Below are 14,443 nucleotides of genomic sequence, written 5' to 3'. Positions count from 1 at the left end.
ATGTGTGTTAACATGATTTTAGTGTGATAAAATCGATTACTAACCGCATCTGTGTAAAGTTGCATCCAATTTTACATCGGTTACAAATAACTAGAAATTTATCCACCTATCAGTATTCCATCGCAAAAAAAAACAAAACGATGATTTAAACAACTTTACAGCTCAAACAATACACTGGTTTTACTGTGGGACAACAGAAGGTGATTGTGTTTTACCCATGACCCCTGGTGACCCCCATAGTGGTCACAGACAGAGCTCTATAGTTTTGCCTTGAACCTACAAACCCATAGTCTAGAAATCATGTTGGCATTGTTGAATTGTTCTCTCAGGATGATGCTGTATGCATGTAGTCACTTCACACATTAACCTTTCCTTGTGTAAAATATTTAATTATGTAATAGTCCAGTTGCCATGGGAACCTTAAGGGTTTTGACAATGCATTATTAAAAAATGTCTTTGACTGTAATGCTACAATAAAAGTCATGAAAAAATAAACTCACAGCATGTTGCTAGTTTCAGAGGTATCTAGTCTAATTTGATATAGAGAAATACATTTTTCCGAAAAGTGAAAACACTCAATAGCTTGTTAAATATCCTATCAGATCATTCTTAAGCATTCCTTTTCAATAGCATTCAAGCATCAGAATAAGATTGTCCTTCTTTCTGTAGTGAAGCCATGTCAGGCCTAAAGTGTTTTGAAAGGACAATACTAATGTTAATGTCAGAGGTTTTGAAAAGGAGGTAAATTGTATTAAACCGTTAGTGAAATATGAATTTAATAATTCAAGTTAACTTGATCAAAGGCTTAACAAACAGATTTATTCTAAAGTTCTCTTTCATGGCCTTAAAGGTTCTGTAAGCGATTTTGGCCGTTCTAGAATTTCCACAAACTGAGCTGTTGGATTAGCCACGCCCCTTTTTCCCAAAACCCCGCCCTCCAAAGATACCAAATGAGCTTTGAGACTGACATGGAGCAGGAGCGGTTTTCAAAAACAACAGCAGCAAAATAGTGCCCTCATCTGACAACTGTTATGAACAACATGGCATAAAAATGGCATTAAGCCTCAATAATGTGCAACTACTATACATATTAGAATGTGCAAAATGATTGACAGGTTGAAAGCGTCAGAGACATTTTTGTTTGCTGTTTACAAAGTCTAGAGCTGTCACAGAGACCGGTGAGATATCTCACGACACTTATTTCAGTAATATCTTTCAGGGAGCAGTAAAAATGTTTGCATACCTTTCCATGAAAAAAAATCACTTACGGCACCTTTAAATCAACCACAATGTAAAAAATACAGGATTTTGGGATTTCAGCAGGAATAATAGAATCTGTTAGTCATAGTAGATTATTAAAAAGAAATATTAAAAAGAATATTCATCAACGAATCAATGATAACATTGTTTAAATTCCTTTGGGCAAATATTTTTTATTTCTATTAGCAAAAATAACATTATCTGGCTGATTTCTATACACAAAAAAAATCATATATATATATTTTCATAAATATCAAGGCTTTATTTACATATTATTTACAATAAATATGTACATAAATTCTCCCACCACATAGTGTACTTGCAAATACATAGACAGTGCTTGAGATCTTTAAAAATCCATTTAAACAATTATTATTACTGGTTATCATAGTTTTTATACTGAAGAAAGGAGGGAAAACAATTCTTCATTTCCTTGCAGGATAATCAAACGATCTGAATTTGGGACCCTAATACCTCATCAGGTAAGTGTTATGTTTAAGCTCCTTTTGAAGTCCTTAAATATATCTGGATAATGATACTCTGTTCTAGCAGGATGCATCCCTGTGCTCGACAGAACTGCCGCCAATTGAGGCACATACAGTACTGCCTGTACAGCAGCTTGTCAGGATGAGGGCTTTCAAATGGAGTTCTGTTTATGTCAGATCTCCAGTTGAAGCATTCGGCTCAGTGTTTGACTTTTGAATGTCTATTTGAAGCGTTGATGAAACCCACGAATCCATCAGAGGCAGCCGCACTCCTCCACGACCATGTCTTCATGGTGTCGCAGGATTAGCTCTCCGTTCTCGTAATACAGCATGCTGAGAGGGCTCATCTTTGTTGGCGCACAGCAGGCTGAAAGAACTCGGTTTGGATGGTAGTACTTCAGTAAACTCTAGAGGAGGAGAACAAGATGAAAAGAAAATTAGATTGGAAATGTCAAGCTGCTCCAAGACACAGAATAATTTAGCGTTAATGCAGGTTGATTTTTCTATAATCAATCTATCTTTCTGTCTACCTATCAACCTGTCTGTCTGTCTGTCTGTCTATCTATCTGTCTGTCTGTCTGTCTATCTATCTATCAACCTACCTGTCTGTCTGTCTGTCTGTCTGTCTATCTATCTATCTACCTACCTACCTGTATGTCTGTCTGTCTATCTAGATATCAACCTACCAACCTGTCTGTCTGTCTGTCTGCCTATCTAACTATCTGTGTGTCTATCTGTCTGTCTGTCTAACTATATATCAACCTACCTACCTACCTGTATGTCTGCTTTCTATCTGTCTGTCTGTCTGTCTGTCTATCTATATATCAACCTACCAACCTGTATGTCTGTCTGTCTATCAACCTACCTGTCTGTCTGTCTGTCTGTCTGTCTATCTATATATCTATCAGCCTACCTACCTGTATGTCTGTCTGTCTATCTAGATATCAACCTACCAACCTGTCTGTCTGTCTGTCTGTCTATCTATCTGTCTGTCTATCTATCTGTCTATCTAGATATCAACCTACCTACCTGTCTGTCTGTCTGTCTGTCTATCTATCTATCTATCAACCTACCTACCTGTATGTCTGTCTATCTGTCTGTCTGTCTGTCTGTCTGTCTATCAACCTACCTGTCTGTCTGTCTGTCTGTCTGTCTATCTTTATATCAACCTACCTACCTGTATGTCTGTCTATCTGTCTGTCTGTCTGTCTGTCTGTCTATCAACCTACCTGTCTGTCTGTCTGTCTGTCTGTCTGTCTATCTATCTATCTATCAACCTACCTACCTGTATGTCTGTCTGTCTGTCTGTCTATCTATCTATCTATCTATCTATCAACCTACCTACCTGTATGTCTGTCTATCTGTCTGTCTGTCTGTCTGTCTGTCTATCAACCTACCTGTCTGTCTGTCTGTCTGTCTATCTTTATATCAACCTACCTACCTGTATGTCTGTCTATCTGTCTGTCTGTCTGTCTGTCTATCAACCTACCTGTCTGTCTGTCTGTCTGTCTGTCTGTCTGTCTGTCTATCTATCAACCTACCTACCTGTATGTTTGTCTGTCTGTCTGTCTATCTAGATATCAACCTACCAACCTGTCTGTCTGTCTGTCTGTCTGTCTGTCTGTCTGTCTGTCTGTCTGTCTATCTATCTATCTGTCTGTCTATCTATCAACCTACCTACCTACCTGTATGTCTGTCTGTTTGTCTGTCTGTCTGTCTTTATATCAACCTACCTACCTGTATGTCTGTCTATCTGTCTGTCTGTCTGTCTGTCTCTAAACATTCAAACTTTACACAAGGTGTATACAGAGTAACCTTCAGTCCTCAAAACACTATTCAAACTGCGTACAGAAAATAAGACACTTACCTGCATGTAAGCGTGATTGGTGGGGTGAAGATCTTCGCCCAGAGGGTTTGGGCAGCTGCCCTCGCAGCGGTAAGCATTGTACTTCTTGGGAAAAATGATCCAGGAGCTCCAGCCAATCTGGTTGAAGTCCACGTGCATGTCAACTCTCCGACACATTGAGCTCTTCTCACTGGGACTCCTGACCATCTCTGGGTTCCTCATGGGCTGTCCTCTCCTGCCTCTCTTGCTCTTTTGTGTCTTCTCTCTCCGCACCTCCTTTCCTTCGGTGTTGAACAGAAACTTGGACTTCTCTGCTGTGTGAAGCAGACTTGCCTTGTCTTGCATTCCCTGCTCCGGGACTGTGTGTGAGAATATCAGGAGCATGGCTCTGTGACGGATACCATCCGCACGTTTGGGCCCGTTTTGAAGAGCATGTCTGCTGGATCTCAGAGCTCGTCTGGTCTTCAGGGGCCTCAACTCGGAGCGTTTTAGACCGATCCAGTCCAGCAGCAGACCCGTGATGTTGTAGACCCTCCAGTGATGGGAAACGCTTATCAGAGATGCTTCTGAAAGCACACCCAGAGACTGGTTCTCCAGGCAGACGTCATGTTGATGGCACGGGACGTCCTGGAGGTGTCTCATTTCCACTGCAACGTTTGTTTGATTCATTTCTCTGGGAACACGAATCCTCAACTCCGCAGCTTTGATCTGTTGTTCAGACAGCACAGAGGACAGGTCAAAGTTTGCGACGTAGTGTCTGCCTTCATTGGTCAAACCTAAAAGTCAAAGAATAGAAAGAAAAGTTATTCAGTGAATAACACTCTCATATTTAGCATATTATTATCAACATATTTTGTCATAACATAACATCAGTGTCAGAAATCAACTTTTCCATTAAGGGGAAATATTTGACCCCTTAATTTTGTTGTGGCATGAAGCATTTAACATTACAAACTTATAGTTTCCATTGATCATGGGATAAATATTTGGGGGGGTTGTACTTATAACTTTAAAGTGCAAATGGCCATAAAATAGGCTTCATTTTGTTTATTCAAAACTGAATTTCTTATTTTTTAACTTTGACTTTTTGGATAAAAGTGTAACCTGGATATGTTCTTAGCAGGTTATCAAGAGTTTCACCCAATTAAAGATGCAACCCATCACAGTGGCTATTGGCTCTTTTGATATTTATTTTCTTCAGGGATGAATGGCTCACTGTAGTGTACACAAACTCAAAAGTAATGAGGTGATTTGTGACAGCTGAACACACACACTTTGATCCTCATGTATGAGGATGTTGTCCAGAGGAGTGTATTGGAGCTGTACATTTACATTTACATTCAAATTGCTAATTGCTTTGGTTTATCTAATAAGTGGCACTGGCTGTGTTTCACAGCTGTGAAATGTAGCTACATAAAATACCAGAATTTAAGATATTTATAAGCAAAATTGATTTTTAGAACTTTCTATAAATATTAATGTTTAATTCTTTGCGTTTTTGATCTTTACATTTGGTCTGCACAATCCTATTTTGTTTCCATATGTCAATAAATGTCACTATATATATATATATATATATATATATATATATATATATATATATATATATATATATATATATATATATATATATGTTCATATACACTCAATTGTTTTTAAAGATTTGTTTTCAATTTCATAACAAAATTCCATCAAATTTTAATTAAGTAATCTTTAACAAAAAAAAAACATTTTTTTTAGTTGTAATAATATAATTTAGTTAAAAAATGACACGCTGTGAAATATTTAAAATAGGCTAAAATATTTAAGTGTATAGCCATATCAGATTTATTTACTAGTTAAAATATATAATATGCAAATATCAAACTGAAGAAAATAAAGAGCAGGTTTTATGTTTTTCTCAAATTATTGGAAATTAAATTTGTACATGTATGATCAAATATATGAGCTATAAATACATACACATTCATATACACTAAAATTTCCATCAAACTGAATTGAGTAATCTTAAACAAACAAAAAAGACACTTTATGAAATATAAAAAATGAAGATAAAATATTTAATTGTATGGCCATATCAGATTTAATTTGGGGTTCATATATATCCTAAATACCAAACTGAAGAAAATTAAGAGTAGGTTTTATAATCCTCTTTTTCTCTGTGTCTTGTAAATCTTTATGTAAATGTGATGAACTAAACCAAATATTAGAAACCATAATCAGTTAGTTAAAGGAGTGGTGGGTCAACTAAGCCTTATTTAATTCCACTAGTTTCATTAGCTGAATTATGTCATTTACTTCTCCAATATGGTGATTAAAAGTCGTGTGGTATCGATCTAATATTAAAGTTATCTTAACGGAGGGGCAAGGCACCGCTGCCCTAATCCCCTCAGAACAAACACCAGATCGAAACTCATCGTTTAACACCTTCAAACTCCGCGGATCTCCATTTAAAACTCCTGCGCCCGTGCTCGGAACCAAGAGCATCTAATCTAATCAGCCGACGTGTGAAAAAGACCTGAGAGATGATGTGGATTTGGGTTTAACAACTGATTTGTGTAAGGATGTCTGGCGAGGAATCCACATCAGTGGAGTTTGCGCAGAGCATCTGATCCTGCACTTATTCAGCCTCAAGTGAGATGTGGATTGAGGGCGTCTGGCACTGAGATTTGACAGCCAGGAGCCACCGAGGCCCTCAACAAAAGAGCCGCAGCACTTCAGAGATTTTCACCTTAGTGCGCAACGCTAATGTTCCACATCCCCAAACTCCCTCAAAGTCCCCCTTTTGCATTTTAAATCGATTTTCTTCCAAATAAAACTATTTTTTTGAGGTATGCATGAAATAAGCACAATAAATCGAATCTTACTCTTTGACAGGATGCTCTTGATGGTATCCGCGTGCTCGTGCTCCATATAATCCACAGGTCGCGTGTGGTTCACTTTGAAATTCCGGTAGAGGTGCATCATATATGTGGATAAATGATGTCGGGTTCGGTCCGGTCTGGACGCCAGATGTGAGATATTCCTCATGCCAGGTAGTTGACTATAATGGTGCTTTCCAAATACCCCCAGAAGCAGAAGTTGGTAGCAGATCAGGCGCAAAACTCCGTGCGCATGCATGATTGAGTTGAGAATGACAGGTCGAGGGTCCACGAGAGCTTATATACCCCCATCCCCGTGTCGCTTCTGCATATTTAACAAGTAGCAGAGGACATTAAAGGAAATTGACATGACATGACAGCTCATCATCTATTCGTGTGCTAATGAGGCGCACAGTTTACAATGAACCATTAAAACACCTTGCGCTAGGTGACGTCACCAAAGTTGCTTTTGCCCTTTGAAGACTCAAGTCAGGGGCATTTACGGGTCATATATGTTACTTTACTCGTATCAATGTGGAATTAAACATTACATGTATACATGAAAGACTTATTTCTCTCCTCCTTTTACAATATTCTTGTACTGGTAATATATGACACACAGAAATCTGATTTATGGTAATATATGAAATATACGTTCATGTATGGTTTTTTTACTGTCACGTAGGCCTACTGTACATATATGCAACATATATTTATTTTCATAAACATAGCATATATTTTCCCAAATTCTAGTGGAATATTAACATGTAGGCCTATGCTCAAAAATATTTAAAGTAATATTCAATATTAATTTTTCTCAAAAAAAAAAAAAAAAAAGCAAAAATCTGTGTTCCAGTGAGGCACTTACAATGGAAGTCATTGGGGCCAATTTTTGGAGGGGTTAAAGGCAGAAATGTGACGCTTATAATGTTATAAAAGCACTTACATGTGTTATTTGAGCTGTAAAGTTGTTTAAATCGTCATTTTCACAGTCGTTTTGGGGTTTTAGGGTTTTCTGACATTACATCGTCATGGCAACGAAATTGTAAAATTGGCTATCTTTACACAGATGCGGTTAGTAAGTGATTTGATCACGCTAAAATCATGTTAACACACATATTGTTTATGTCTTGTGTCTATACTTTTGAAACAGTGAGTATTTTCACGTTTACTGATTGACCCCCATTGACTTCCATTGTAAGTGCCTCAATGGAACACAGATTTGTGCGAAATATTCCTTTATGCCTATTTTTAAGATTCACGCGTTTCAGTTTCATTACCAAAATGTCCGTTGTGCATTCTTAAACAAAGTTAAATTAATAAAGCGTTTTTATCTTTAAGTTTTATTATATATTTGTGGTATGTAAAGGCCCAAACATACTCTACTTAAGTACGTGAACGCAGATGCAACTTGCAACGCACACTTAATTTCATGCGTCGTTGCGTTGTGAAATGTGTCCAAGCGCAATTCATAACCTAACGCAAGTATGCGCTGTATTCTCAGCGTTGCCACTAGGGGCGCTACGGCAGATTTTCTTTTATAAATCAACAACTGTCATGGGGGAGCAGCAATTTGAGGATAGTCTTGCCGAACAAGTTAGATTATACAAACATATTTTTCTGTCGTCCTTTTAGCAAATACAAAAGCACACTCCTCAACCGTCGACATGTTGACTCCACCACTTCCGGTTTCGTGGCGCTTAAAAAAACTCTTTCGCCCCCTTGTGGTCTGAGGTTTGTAACCATCAGAGCAACGCAAGAGCGCACTTAATGTATGTACAACAGGACCATGCGTTGGCCATGCATTGGCGAAGCGCTCGCGTTTGCGTACTTGCGCGAAGTAGGTTTGGGCCCTAAGTTTTAGGCCGTTATATATTACCGATGTAACACAATTTAATGATATCAAATGAGACATACTAGAATAATGTAAGATGTGGATACAAACACGTGTCTTTCTAGTATAAATGTTGTTTTATTCCATCGTATTGAATTGCGTAATCTTTAATCAAATAAAAATAATAACAAATTAATTATTTTAATTTTTCTAATCTAGTTTGGTTGATGATTAAAGATGGTAAAAAAACATATAATTTTTTTTATTAATTTTTTTAATTATTATTTTTCTTTACAGAACCCATGGCTCAACACGTAGGCCTATATTCACATCAGTCGTGAAATTACTGTGAAAATTTCCCCTTGATTTTTAAAATTAACTTAATAGGACTGTAAACTGCATAATCATTTTAGCAAAAAAATCCTTATACATTAAGCTAAATTTATAAAGACCCAACCTGTTTTTGTTTTTTTTATGTTTAAGATTTAATAATGACCTCATTTTTGTTTATGAATAATTGTATTATATTTTATTTAACTTTGAAATATTATTATTTTTATATTTGTATGCAAGTTTAAACCGTGATTCCTTTTTTCCATTTTGATTTTATACATTTTTCTTAATAAAACGATTCACTTTCAATGCTTCTATGGAGCCCCTCCACGCATGCTCAGAACCCACGAGTGACTCGTTTCTTGTGTGTGAATCCAGCCGTGAACAGAGAGATTTGGCTGAAGTGTTTGTTCAGTTCACAGTTATTCTGATTTGAAGGCGGAGGCTGTTTCATTGAGATGGTGAGTGCTCAAGTTTGCCTTTGTTTCTGCTGGGGTTTCTCTTTGCATGCTCACATGTGGATGTTTTATGAAGCTGCATTGGTGTAGATTTGAGCAGACCGTTCGTGATGAATAATTAAAACTAACGTGTTCTTCAATGTATCGGCATTTGTCTGTTTGTGCATTAAAACTGCACGATTACGATCCATTCTGATCATTTAAACACACTATATAACGAATGCATGATCTAAATAAATGCAATTGAACGCACACGTGACGATGCAGAGAAGATAAATAACGAGAAATGCAATAAAAATGGTTGTTAGCGTTGAAAAGTTTGATACATTGTAGCGAATCGGTTCGTTTCAATGAACAGCGAGTCAATCGGCATTTTACATGTACATTTCTATTGTAGTGATTTACATATTTAGTGAAATACTGATATCGCTACGTTTAGGTATAGATTGTTTTATGTTCCAAATATGTTACCCACTTCACAGTTTGCTTTTAAAGAACCGACTCGAAAGAACGATTCGTTCGCGGCGAATTGTACAGGAGAATCGCGTGACGTTGAGAAGTTTGATACATTTGAGCGAATCGGTTCGTTTGAATGAACCGCGACTCCATAAATGAATCACTCGGTATCTTACGTGTTTTACGTGAATTAAATACTTAATGAAATACTGATATGTATCATGTTATCGGTATGTTATAACTTGTATATATAGATTGTTTTATGTTCCAAATATTTTACCCAATTCACAGTTTGATTTTAAAGAACCGACTCGAAAGAACGATTCGTTCGCGGCGAATTGTACAGGAGAATCGCGTGACGTTGAGAAGTTTGATACATTTAATCGAATCGGTTCGGTTGAATGAACCGCGACTCCATAAATGAGTCACTCGGTATTTTACGTGAATTAAATACTTGGTGAAATACTGATATGTATCATGTTTTCGGTATGTTATAACGTAGATTGTTTTAAGTTCCAAATATTTTACCCAATTCACAGTTTGCTTTTAAAGAACCGACTCAAAAGAACGATTCGTTCGCGAATTGTAGCCTACAGGAGAATCGTGTGACGTTGAGAAGTTTGATACATTTGAGCGAATCGGTTCGTTTGAATGAACCGCGACTCCATAAATAAGTCACTCGGTATTTTACGTGTTTTACGTGAATTAAATACTTGGTGAAATACTGATATGTATCGCTATGTTTTAGGTATGTTATAACGTAAATATAGAGCCTATTATTTTATGATTCCAAATATGTTACCCACATCACAGTTTGATTAAAAAGAATCGACTCAAAAGAACGATTCGTTCGCGAATTGCACAAGAGAACTCGATTAAACTAACGATTACACTTACAAAAACGACCATCATCTTGATATTTGAGCAATTTACGAAGTTTTTGATCGCAGACAGTTAGATTAAAACAGGTAAATTCATACAAGCTGACTGAAGGAATATGAAAAGATCGATTTGTTTAGAAGGTGAATCTCATGTCCGAATCAAATGATGTTCATTTTATGATCTGTAACGATATTTTAATGTTAAAATAGATTTTTCTTGAATTTGGACACATTCTTGAACGGGCCTTGTCAAACCTGTGACCCGACGACCATTAAACAAGACAATCTATTTCTAATTATTGAACATGGTTGAAACCTGCTCGGATCGTATCAGTCCACATAAAAGCGATTTGTTATTAGTCGACTGAAATGCTAATGTGCTGATCGAGAGTCAGGCATATGAAGATTAATGATGATGAAGTTCGTTTCGAGTTCTCGTTAAACTCAATGAATAATCGATCTGTTTGAACCTGTCAGTAGTAGATTAGAGGGTTTGAGATAAAGTGGCTTTTCTTTGGATTACAGCTGGGAAACAGTAGTGATTAGAGACCATTATCAAATGAGGCCAGTTAATAGCAATACTATTGGTTTGTATCTGGTTAGAAGGTGCATGCAAGAACATAAGCGTACATTTAAACCAGTAGTCTAATATAGATAAACTTAGAGAGGAAATATGTAAGAGATATGCTATTCTAGGTCTTCCATCTGCTTTTAAAGTTAATAAGACCTTCATTTAGGAGTCATTTAGTCCATAACTATAAGGTTTTTAGTTAAAAGTTGCATAAATGCTTTTTTCGGCCAGGACGTTTAATCGGCCAATGTTTGGCCATTTTGCGATTATTGGCCATGTTCGCTTGGCCGATTAACAGAAGTGTTAAAGTTCCTGAAATCTACCAATTTGTTTGTCAATGGATAGTCAACACTTTCTGTTTTCAAGGTTTTTTTATTTTCCGTATTATGCAAATTTGAGTAAATAATGCATAAATTCGGGGGGCCTGGGTAGCTCAGCGAGTATTTACGCTGACTACCACCCCTGGAGTCACGAGTTTGAATCCAGGGTGTGCTGAGTGACTCCAGCCAGGTCTCCTAAGCAACCAAATTGGCCCGGTTGCTAGGGAGGGTAGAGTCACATGGGGGTAACCTCCTCGTGGTCGCTATAATGTGGTTCTCGCTCTCGGTGGGGCGCGTGGTGAGTTGGGCGTGGATGCCGCGAAGAATAGCGTGAAGCCTCCACACGCGTGGTAACGCGCTCAAGTCACATGATAAGATGCGCAGGTTGACGGTCTCAGACGCAGAGGCAACTGAGATTATTCCTCCGCCACCCGGATTGAGGCGAGTCACTACGCCACCATGAGGACTTAGAGCGCATTGGGAATTGGGCATTCCAAATTGGGAGAAAAAAACTAAACAATTATTAATGCATAAAATATGTCTTTGTGCATCTAATTTGCTGTTGTTAAATTGTATTATGTTTATCTGCGTTGAAAAACCAAACTAAAATTCATCATATTTTTTTAATGGCTGTTTGGTAAACAGGTGAACACGGTAAAGCCAAACTTGGATACCATTTCCATCTAATGGATTGTTTTGTGCTTCATAACTGCTTTACTTTTTACATTTAGCTGAAAAGCCATTACACACCCTAAAATACACTTTATATACAGTTATATCCATCTCAAATCAATGTCAATATACAGAAGGTTCCCATTGTGACAACATGTACCGCTGTGGTGGTCAACGAACAGTATCTTTTTTTCTTAGGCAATAACAGTGGACCTGTTCAATGCTTATACAGAGATTGACTAACCTGAATAAATACTACCAATTAGTCCCTCTTGTTGCGGTGTTTTACTTTTGGTTTGGTGTTGCTGATGTAAGGTAGATTTGTGCCACTAGATGTCATGTTGTCCAGCTGTTGTCTGTTTTGAAGTCAGTCCTGTAATACATCGGCTCTGTTCTAAGAGCAAGTGAGGTGCCTTGCTGTCTACTGCTTACATTGGCAACATATTAACTGAAATCACTGCGAAGGATACATGTGAAACTGGCATAGAATTTGGCCAAAATGAGTTATCCTAGGCCACATCCACACTTATCCGTTTTTGTTTGAAAATGCATTAATTTTGCTACATTTATGTTTCTTATACACAGTGGAACAACGTTTTCCTGCACCATAATGGAGTGTTTCGGAAATGTTCCCATAACGGCATACTTTGGGAAACGATGACGTTAAGAAACTGAAAATGCATTGATTTCGATACTGTTACGCCTCCCGTCCACACTGGAATGGCATTTTCCTCCATTGAAAACTCATTGTTTGGATGACAGTTATGTTAGAAAAATTTAAATGGGGTTTTACACGAAAACAGATTAGGCCATGTCTACACTAATCCATTTTCATTTAAAAAAAACATTGATTTTGCTATGTTTACGGCTCTCATCTACACAATGCATTTTCCTCCACCGAAATTGGAGAATTTCGAAAATGCTCTCCGTTACCACATCCTTTGGATAACGATGCTGTTAAAACTGAATATGCATTGATTTTGCTGCGGTTACGCCTCACGTCCGCACTGGAACAGTGATTTCCTCTATTTAAAAAGGAACGTTTAGAAATCGCTCTTTCATACCACATGCATATTTTGGAAAACGATGATGTTAGTAAACTGACAATTGAGTTTTTATACTAAAACGGATTAGGCCATGTCCAGACTAATGCGTTTTCAAACAAATTTAGCTGTGTTTACGCCTCTCATCCACACTGGAACGTATTTTCCTCAACCGAAAATTGAGCATTTCGGAAATGTTCTCCATTACCGCATCCTTTGGAAAATTATGCAGTTAGGAAACTGAAAACCATTTTCAAATGAAAACAGATTAAACCACATCCACACTACATAGTTTATGTTTGAAAACGCATTGATTTTGCTACATTTATGCCGGCCGTCCACACTGGAATGACATTTTCCTCTATCGAAAACGGAACGTTTAGAAAACGCTCACCATTATTGCATAGGTACTTTGGAAAATGATGATATTATAAAACTGAAAATGAAGGTTTTAAACAGATTTGAAAATGCATTAATTTAGCTATGTTTACGCCTCTCATACACACTGGAACAACGTTTTCCTCCACCGTAAATGGAGCGTTTAGAAAACGTGCTCTATTACTACATACTTAAAAAAATGACTTTAGGAAACTACATTTTCAAGTTTAAACCGATTAGTGTAGACATGGCCTAAGTAAGAAGCTGAAGGTTTTGGAACAGAGCTGAGATGAGTTTTATTTGGGGGGAAAAAAGCTTGTTCGTAGAAAAAGCGTAATTTCGTTCGTCACATTTGACGTTTCATTAATACAGTAGTTTTCTTTACTTTTCTCCCCTTTTTCACCCCTAATTTGGCATGCCCAATTACCAATGCACTCTTAAGTCCTCGTGGTGGCGTAGTGACTTGCCTCAATCTGGGTGGCGGAGGATGAATCTCAGTTGCCTCCACGTCTGAGACCGTCAATCCACACATCTTATCACGTGGCTTGTTGAGCGTGTTACCGTGGAGACATAGCGCGTGTGGAGGCTTCACGCTATTCTCCACAACGTCCACGCACAACACACCACACGCCCCACTGAGAGCGAGAACCACATTATAGCAACCACGAGGAGGTTACCCCATGTGACTCTACCCTCCCTAGCAACCGGGCCAATTTGGTTGCTTAGGAGACCTGACTGGAGTCACTCAGCACGCCCTGGATTCGAACTCGCGACTCCAGGTGTGATAGTCAGCGTACATACTCGCTGAGATACCCAGGCCCCAATACAGTAGTTTTCTTAAGATTCAACCCAAAGTTATTTTAGTAAGCGGTACCGTAACATGTGGGATGGGGGTGTTTTCAATAACATTCTTAATTCCAATCCGGACAGGAAAATGTTCTTCCTAATGGACTCGCACACAAAGCAGGTGTCAGATTTTCAGAGTCCTGTTGGAAACGGATGTTTAAAACACAAAAGCGCCTTCATCAGTGTGACAGAATGCAGA

At 37.8% G+C, this 14,443-nt stretch overlaps 2 protein-coding genes across 2 annotated transcripts in view; one reads left to right on the top strand and one right to left on the bottom strand.

Moving 5' to 3' along the window:
• Positions 1-1,938: 1,938 nt before the first annotated feature.
• Positions 1,939-6,711, bottom strand: LOC127423533 (nodal homolog). The gene is made up of 3 exons (XM_051667919.1): positions 6,459-6,711; positions 3,613-4,367; positions 1,939-2,152 (listed from the first exon to the last, which is right to left on the bottom strand). Exons 1-3 carry the CDS (start codon positions 6,709-6,711, stop codon positions 2,000-2,002), a joined length of 1,161 nt encoding a protein of 386 aa, XP_051523879.1. The 3' UTR covers positions 1,939-1,999.
• A 2,262-nt stretch (positions 6,712-8,973) lies between these two features.
• LOC127423510 (paladin-like) overlaps positions 8,974-14,443 on the top strand; it is a 104,491-nt gene continuing 99,021 nt past the window's right edge. Inside the window, exon 1 of the mRNA XM_051667883.1 lies at positions 8,974-9,080. The gene's annotated coding sequence lies outside the window, so the exon portion shown is untranslated. The remainder of the gene's footprint in view (positions 9,081-14,443) is intronic.

This window comes from Myxocyprinus asiaticus, chromosome 32, assembly GCF_019703515.2.
Source record: "Myxocyprinus asiaticus isolate MX2 ecotype Aquarium Trade chromosome 32, UBuf_Myxa_2, whole genome shotgun sequence".
Taxonomy (NCBI): Eukaryota; Metazoa; Chordata; class Actinopteri; order Cypriniformes; family Catostomidae; genus Myxocyprinus; species Myxocyprinus asiaticus.
The sequence above is the reverse complement of the archived record's forward strand: the minus strand, read 5'-3'. Positions and strand labels throughout refer to the sequence as shown.